General features: G+C 43.0%; 1 protein-coding gene across 2 annotated transcripts; it reads left to right on the top strand.

Moving 5' to 3' along the window:
- Positions 1-2105: 2105 nt before the first annotated feature.
- On the top strand, positions 2106-6483 carry smim13 (small integral membrane protein 13). Of its 2 annotated transcripts, XM_078175737.1 has the most exons (3): positions 2106-2603; positions 4521-4565; positions 5157-6483. In XM_078175737.1, exons 1-3 carry the CDS (start codon positions 2528-2530, stop codon positions 5345-5347), a joined length of 312 nt encoding a protein of 103 aa, XP_078031863.1. In that variant the 5' UTR covers positions 2106-2527; the 3' UTR covers positions 5348-6483. The 2 variants fall into 2 exon arrangements, with proteins under 2 accessions (XP_078031863.1, XP_078031864.1); XM_078175738.1 differs by lacking the exon at positions 4521-4565.
- The last annotated feature ends 1851 nt before the right edge of the window (positions 6484-8334 follow it).

Here is an 8334-nt window from a genome sequence, read left to right on the forward strand (position 1 = left end):
CCTGTGGCCCAATGTTGTTGTTTTTTTGTTTTTTTTTTTACTAATTTTTGGTATGACTAAGTCATGGTATGGTATGCTATACTCAATGGGTATGGACTAGTATATACAGTCAGGTCCATAATTATTTGGACAATGATACAGTTGTCATCATTTTGGCTCTGTACACCACCACAATGGGTTTTAAATGAAACAATGAATACCTGCTTAAAGTGCAGACTCTCAGCTTTCATTTAAGGCTTTTTTCAAAAATGTAGTATGAACCGTGTAGGAATTACAACCATTTCTTCACACAGTCCCCCAACTTTAAGGGCTCATAAGTATTTGGACAAACTAACATAATCATCAATTAAACAGTCAGTTTTAATACTTGGTTGCAAATCCTTTACAGTCAATGACTGCCTGAAGTGTTGGACACATAGACATCACCAGATGCTGGGTTTCTTCCCTGGTGATGCTCTGCCAGCCCTTTACTGCAGCCGTCTGCACTTCCTGCTTGTGTTTTGGGTGTTTTGCCCTCAGTTTTGGCTTCAGCAAGAGAAACACATGCTCAGTTGGATTCAGGTCAGATGATCTGACTTGGCCGTTGCAGAACATTCCACTTCTTTGCCTTAAAAATGTCTTTGGTTGCTTTTGCAATATGCTTCAGGTCATTGTCCATCTGCACTGTGAAGCATCATCCAATGAGTTTTGAAGCATTTAATTGAATCTGAGCAGATAATGTAGCCCCAAACACTTCAGCTTTCATCCTGATGCTCTTGTAAGCAAGACAAGACTTCACTAGAATAAATACAGAGGGTTTATCACAAGATGCAAACCATTGGTTAGCCTTAAAAATGGAAGGCCAGATTAGAGTTTGTCAGAAACCATCTAAAAAGCCTGTGCAGTTGTGGAACAGCATACTATGGACAGATAAAACAAAGATCAGCTACCAGAATGATGGGAAGACAAGAGAAGGAAGAAGGGAAGGAACTGCTCATGATCCAAAGCACACCACCTCATCAGTGAAGCACGGTGGAGGTACTGTTATGTCATGGCCATGTATGGCTGCCAGTGGAACTGGTTCTCTTGTATTTATTGATGATGTGACTGCTGACAAGAGCAGCAGGATGAAAGCTGAAGTGTTTGGGGCACCATTATCTGCTCAGATTCAACCAAATGCTTCAAAACTCATTGGATGATGCTTCACAGTGCAGTTGGACATTGACCTGAAGCACACTGCAAAAGCAACCAAAGACATTTTTAAGGCAAAGAAGTGGAATGTTCTGCAATGGCCAAGTCATATCATCTGACCTGAATCCAACTGAGCATGCGTTTCTCTTGCTGAAGCCAAAACTGAGGGCAAAACACCCAAAACACAAGCAGGAAGTGCAAACGGCTACAGTAAAGGGCTGGCAGAGCATCACCAGGGAAACACCCAGCATCTGATGATGCCTATGTGTCCAACACTTCAGACAGTCATTGACTGTAAAGGATTTGCAACCAAGTATTAAAACTGACTATTTAATTGATGATTGTGTTAGTTTGTCCAAATACTTATGAGCCCTTAAAGTCGGGGGACTGTGTGAAGAAATGGTTGTAATTCCTACACGGTTCATACTACATTTTTGAAAAAAAGCCTTAAATGAAAGCTGAGAGTCTGCACTTTAAGCAGGTATTCATTGTTTCATTTAAAACCCATTGTGGTGGTGTACAGAGCCAAAATGATGACAACTGTATCATTGTCCAAATAATTATGGACCTGACTGTATATACACATATAGGGTATTTATATATGCCTCATACCGTTTATTATACATTCTATATTAATGCTATATTACTGTTTATTCTGGACATTACTCTGCACATGACTTTGTGGTGGGATGCTTACCTGTCTTAGTACCTGTATACACAAAAATGAATTAGAACATTAACTAAATATCACAATTCCACTATTAATAGTGAAAATGTAGTATATAACTATAATCATAAAATAAGAATAGAAAATGAGAACACTGTGATAATAATGATGCAGAATGTCTCAGAGGATGTAAGTACAGAAAAGATTAAATCTAAATTAAACTTCACTACCCAGAAGTCATATGGAAATATGCGCATGCGCAGTTTGAGTCGGTTTTCATGACGTTGATTTTGTTGTCTTAACCCAGTTACTGTAGCCTCAGCCTTGTCTCTGTCTGTGAGAACTATCAAATACCTGTTGCAGTTATGTAGCACACAGAAGGAGGACTTTACCGTGCTGTGACCAGCGAACGTTAGCTCATGCTACAGCCTGTCTGTTAAACTACTGCGGCATTTGTCTACCAGCTAGCTAACGTTAGCTAGCCAGCTAGCCAGAGACGCTAGCAAACAGCCTGGTGTGCGATGTGCTGCTGTTTGTCTCTCTCTTGTCTGAGGCTGGCTATCTAACTCAGCTGCCGGGCGGCAAACCGAGCTAGCTAGCTGCGTTGTTTTTGTGTGTGTGCGGTGTGAATCGGAAAACACACCGCAGTCACCTCCTTATGCTGTTGTCGCTATCAGGTGTCCGGTTAAGATGTGGCAAAGTGTCGGGCTCACACTGCTGGTCATTGTGGCCACACTTGTCTGTGCGCTGCTCTTCATGCTGTTTGGTGAGTTCATAATAACCTTCATAAGTTACTTACATAACAAGCTAACTGTCTAAGCCTGTCTGTGACTGCTTCAACTGCTTTGTCATCGCATTGGGGAACCATTTAGTTAGTGTGCACACACACACTGATAGCCAAAGAGAGGCTGCAGATAGCTGATAATTGGCTCAAGTTCATTATTTATCATTTGCACAACACAAAGTCTGACGCTCTCTTTAACAATGCAAATTAAATACTGTCTAAAAAGGATATCACGAAAGTAAAACTCAAATGGGAATCTAAACATAAAATAATGCAAGTTAAAATAAAGGGTACAATATAACATGAGTAAACTATAAAACTGAGTAATAAAAATTAGCCAGTAGCTGCAAATGAATGTCAACAGGAATGCAGTGAATTATAAGTATACATATAAACAGTTGTAAACCAGTAAGTTGTGTATATATAAAGGGTGAAATGACCATTTAAGTGTCATGTAGGAACAGAATAACAGTTTTTCTCCTAAATGTCCAACCATTCCTTCAAACTTGCATATCAGGTCAGAGTGTATTGAATGTCTTTGATGGCAAGCTTCAATTTCAGGAAGGAGTTTCTATTTTTAACATGTGTAGAGCAGTCTGAAGTCAGAACATAATCATGGCTGCTCTGTTTGTTTTCCATCTCCTCCTCTGACTGCACCTGATGAGCTTTTTACTGGCAGGAAAGGCCTGAGCTTAATCAGGTGTAGGTGGAGCAGAGAAGGATGGAAAAGATCAATATGGCATGTTTGTGTCTCGCATGCATAATCATGCCTGGAACCAGTTACAGAAGTAATCAGCTGTTTCTGTAAGATGAATCCTCAGCCATCTTTTTAACAAAACAACTTTACTTTGAAAGTATTTCCAGAATCCTTAAGGTCTCTTCTGACGTGGTGGAAGAAGTATTCAAGTGAGTTACTTAAGTAAAAGGAGCAGTTTGCACTATAAAGTTCTAAATTCAAAACGGTTTGTAGTAAAAGTACATAAGTGCTATCAGCAAAATGTACTTTGAACATCAAAAGTAAAAGTACTCAGCCCCTGTCAGTGTTATATTAATATATTATTGCATCATTATTATTGATGTATTAGTTAAGTTTAGGACTAGATGTTACAGTTCCTTGGTGACTATGAATGGGAGTAGTAGTGCTGTCTGGGGTTTTCCGAGTGGGAGTCAAAGGGTTGAGGTTAGATGGACAGAAAAGTAAGAAGGAGCATAGGGAAGGCAGAGCCAAGGAGAGTCATCTATGCAGACTGAACTCTCCCCTGCCGGTCTGGGCCATGCACTTTACCTCCCTCCATCCCTCATGTTGATGAGGGAAGAGAGGGAAGAAGAGAGAAGAAACTAACAGGAGAAGACCTTACCTAACTTGAATCGAGGCGGAGTTTAACTGGTCTATTGTTGTTGCACATACTTGCGATTGTGAGTGACAGTTAGAGCCATGCTGGGGGAGCGGGTGGGGGTTTAGGGAGGGCAGAGGTCATAAGGTGGGTACCCTCCTTCACTGGCGTTTTGATGATAGGCCCACAACAACTCCAGAGGGTTCATCAGCAGCACCTGGCTTCCTAGGTGCGTCCCCTCTGCTTTTACACCCTCGAACCCTGCTGTTGGTAGGGGTATTTCGGGACCCAAGTGGTGTCTCTGCTCTTAATCCATAGCTACTGGTTTGCCTGTTCGGCTGCGCTAGAGAGGGTTTTGGATTTGCATTTCCATTACAACAGGGCTGCCTTCTTGAAGGTGTGTTTTAAACTGATGATGGCTTGTCTTGAGTGATGACGTTTAAAAGCAGAGTGCTGACCCACGGCTAAAGTCCCCTGTTACATTTGCCGCATGTGTTTTTCCACAGCAGGGCAGGTGAAACAAGTTTACCTTACCTTAAAGGCCTTTCTCTCTGGTCTCCTGCAGACAGAGGGGAGGACGAGAGTCTCGCAACACACGGCTTGTTTGGAGGTGAGGAGGGAGGTCGTTGGGGGTTGGCCGCGGTTGGCACTTGAGCAACGGTACCTGCTTGAGGGTGGCCGGGCCTGGTATGTGGACATGCACCGGCGAAGGTCCATCTCCAGTGCGGCTTGGCGTGACATGGCGCGTCTAAACTGACCATGGAAACACCAATTGGCATTGCCAAGAGTGTCACTGGAAAAAGGCTAATATTCTATCAGCTGATGCTGGGTTTGTGTTTAAAATATGAATCTGAGTCGTTCAATAAATTAAGTGAAGTGAAAAGTACAATATTTGCCTCTGCATCAGAGCAGAAGTTTGAAGTATGTTGTTCTTTGAATATTTGAACCACTTGGAAAAATATTTTTTCATCCAGTTGGTCAGAAGAGTGCTTTAGGATTCTTGAAATACTTTGAAAAAAGCACTAAGTATTGTTAAATGACCTTTTGGGGTTTTCAAAGATTGTTGGGCATTCATTTTGCAGGGAAACACACGTTTACTTTTGTGACTAAAATGTAGTGTTATTATATGAGGAGCTCCTGTGGTTGTTAGAGCTGCTTTATTTTGCCTTTAAAAAGCTGTTTTCCCTTCTTTGCCCCTCAGGTTGGTATGTAGTCTGGCAGCTCTTCCTGTCCAAGTTCAAGTTCCTGCGTGAACTTGTCGGGGACGCCAGCACCCCACAGGCCGAAACGCAGCCGTCCGAAACCAAGAGCGAACGTGCAGCGAATGCCCCGACTCGAAGTCGGCCCAGGACCGCACGCCAAAGAGTTGCCTCTCCAGAGAGCACGTCATAGATCCTCCAGACAGCCACTGTACATCCTTCATGACCCCTCTCTCACCATGATGACTCGACAGCCCTCTACAAACGCCGCGTGTGATAGTCTCCCACCGACCATGTGCTCTACACTACACCAGGACCGTGTGGACACTCAGTAGTCAGCCCTCCTCCTCCTCACCAAGACACTTTAAACTGACCAGGCAGATCTCCTGGTTTCAAAGGGAAAAGCCATTACTGTCCATTTCTGTGTGTCACCTGTCCGTATGTTTAAAATGTACTGAGCAGTGAGTTTGGGGCTCTACTTACGGGCCTCCTGTCATCCTGCTATAGTGACGGCCAGCTTTATGAGTGGCCACGCTGCTTCCTGCCACCCACGAGGAGTACGAAGATGCTCCGTCACACAAAGAGATGCGTTAATTCTCTTAATGTACACGTTTTAATCTTGTGTTTTTAAACAGAAGTCCTACTGTGATCAGAGTAGGCAGATTAAAAAGAAAGAGCTCGTCTGTGTCATTTCAACAAGAACAACTGAAGATAAACTGAAACAGTGATTTGTACAACTGACAATTTTATTTTCTTTGACAAAGTGCAATGAAAGGAATGTTTGTGCTGTCATTTTGTTGTTTCTTGCACAGTATACTCTGTGTATTATGGACGTAAGGTGGAAAGTGTCTCACGCAGTAGGTAATGCTCAAAACCTCCAAGATGAAGATGACAAATAACTTCATTCCACTTGTGTTTAAAAATGTGACTTTTTTCTTGCAACTTCTCCTTCCTTTTTTTTTTATTAAATAGATTTATACTTGAGTCAGGAGAAAGTTTCAAGGAACACATTACTAGCCTATCTTTAGGAGCAATGTAACAAGGCTTCCTGCTGCCCGAGTGGTGTCTGAACCCTCTCCCGTTCCCTGTGCCTCCGTCTGCACCAGTGCCTGTCTAGATGGCATCCTCTTTGTCACATGGCCTCCTTTTTGTACAGCCAGCAGTAGCTTGGTCCCATCACAGGGTAAATCGAAGCTGACCTAATCAATATTTATGTAACATCCTCCCTCCAGGTACAACTCGTGTAACTCTCGCACCTTTTTATCAGCAGTGATTTATTTTCTTCTTCAGTGGAGCAGTAGCTTCAAATAAATAATGCCATAAATATAACGAGCTCTGACCTGTTTGTTTCTTTAGTGGCAAAGTTTTGGTGGAACAATGTCCCTCTGGAGGAAATGTAATGGTTCAAAGTGGGGATGCACCGGTTGTGAAATTCGGGGCTAATACAGGTGTTTAAAATAACTGCCGATACCAGTGTTTTTTTTTGGTTTGTTTTTGTCCCCCCCTTTTGTGCCAGAGAAACATAGAAATCGTCATTGTCTCTCTGGGAGTTACAGGCCGCATCATTTCATCCCGAGCCTCTTCCACAGAGAAGCGCCTCTTCATCTTGCTCTTTGGTTGTCACAGGAAGGAAATGACCAGACAGCCAAGCTACAAACACTTTGTGACAGGACCTCAGCCAGGTGCATAAACTCTCTAAGCGTTGTTTTGTTTGTAAGAGTGCAGTAAGAGAAGAGGGCCCATGGTTAAATTTACCTGAAAGAGTGCATGTATGGCATGTATGACCAAAATTCAGCTTGCTTGTTTTACTCGCTGCCACAAGAAACTGTCTCCTAAAGTAACGATCATCAAAAAGTGTTCCTCTTTTGAGACAGTTTTATTTGTACATCACAAAATCATAAAATTGATCTCAAGACTAATTTACAGAGACCCAACAATTCAAATGAATTCCCACCAAGAGCAAGCACCTATTTTTCCCTGCTGTGCGACGGTGGCGAGGAAAAACTTCCCTTTAATGGGAAGAAACCTCGAGCAGAACCACGACTCTATGGTGGGCGGTCATCTGCCTCTGCCGGTTGGATTGGAAGAAAGAGGGACAGACAGAGAGACAGGCACAGCAACATCAATATAATTAACAAGTGTGATAATGGGGCGCCCGGTGGATCAGTGGGTAGAGCAGGCACCCCATGTACAAAGGCACCGTCTTTGCTGCAGCCCTCTGCCATGATCCAGGTGCTCCCACGATCCGAAAAAACCTGCCAGGCGAGAAAGCACAAAGACTCGGGGGAAGAGGCAAAGTTAGTAACATGCATTAATGGGACATGAATCAGAGTGGGAGAGAGAGGAGCTCAGTTTTGATTTGACGTGACATTAAATAATTAAATAATACAAAATAAATCATCATTATTAATTTAATTTTTTTTTATTTTGTTATCTAATGCTAGTAATTATGACTTCATTATATGTGCCTTGTGATAGATTGGCGGACAAGTCCCAGTCTATCACAGACGGGCAGACAAGTCACTAGTCTGTCACAAGGCACATATAATCTGATAGCTTTCACAGCTATGATCAATTTAGAGTCTCTAATTCACCTAATCTGCATATCTTTGGTACTGCGGGAGGAAACCGGAGCATCCCGGGGAAAACCCTCACTGGCACAGGGAGGATATGCAAACTCCACACAGAAAGGCCCAAATGTTTTGGCAGGTCCTTACCCATAACCTTTTTTTTCTGTGAGGTGACAGGGCTAACCCCTGCGCCACCATGCCAGTCCAAAATGTGACCTCCTCCAGTGTTTTCGTCACATCTGATCCTACTGCATCATCCTCAAGATCTTCTGCAGGGGGCGTCTGTCCTTCACTGGGATGATCCTATCACAGAGGTCCGAAAATTCCTTCTGCTGGGCAAGTCCCTGGAGCATCTGCTTACCGTGGTGTCTGTACAGAAATACATTCCCATTAAGCCATTTAGTGCATAAGCATGGTTATAAGATTGTGACTAAGACTGAACAAACAAAAAGCATTATTCACAGAACCCACAAACCATAAGATCAGGCAAGACTTGACAGACAACCCACCTGGCTTCTGGAGCAGCATCCATCGCCATCTTACTGACAGCAGTCAGGAAACTCTCTGCAAAGGCCTGTCCAGATGTTAAAATGCTGTCCTCTCCAATGAT

This window comes from Epinephelus lanceolatus, chromosome 16 (assembly GCF_041903045.1).
Source record: "Epinephelus lanceolatus isolate andai-2023 chromosome 16, ASM4190304v1, whole genome shotgun sequence".
Lineage (NCBI taxonomy): Eukaryota > Metazoa > Chordata > Actinopteri > Perciformes > Serranidae > Epinephelus > Epinephelus lanceolatus.

What these genes read in the sequence shown, in the direction of transcription:
- smim13 (XM_078175737.1), top strand. Translation starts at nt 2,528, where the DNA reads ATGTGGCAAAGTGTCGGGCTCACACTGCTGGTCATTGTGGCCACACTT. An exon ending in GCTGCTCTTCATGCTGTTTG is followed by an intron (nt 2,604 to 4,520) that starts GTGAGTTCATAA and finishes GGTCTCCTGCAG; the next exon opens with ACAGAGGGGAGGACGAGAGT. An exon ending in AACACACGGCTTGTTTGGAG is followed by an intron (nt 4,566 to 5,156) that starts GTGAGGAGGGAG and finishes TTTGCCCCTCAG; the next exon opens with GTTGGTATGTAGTCTGGCAG.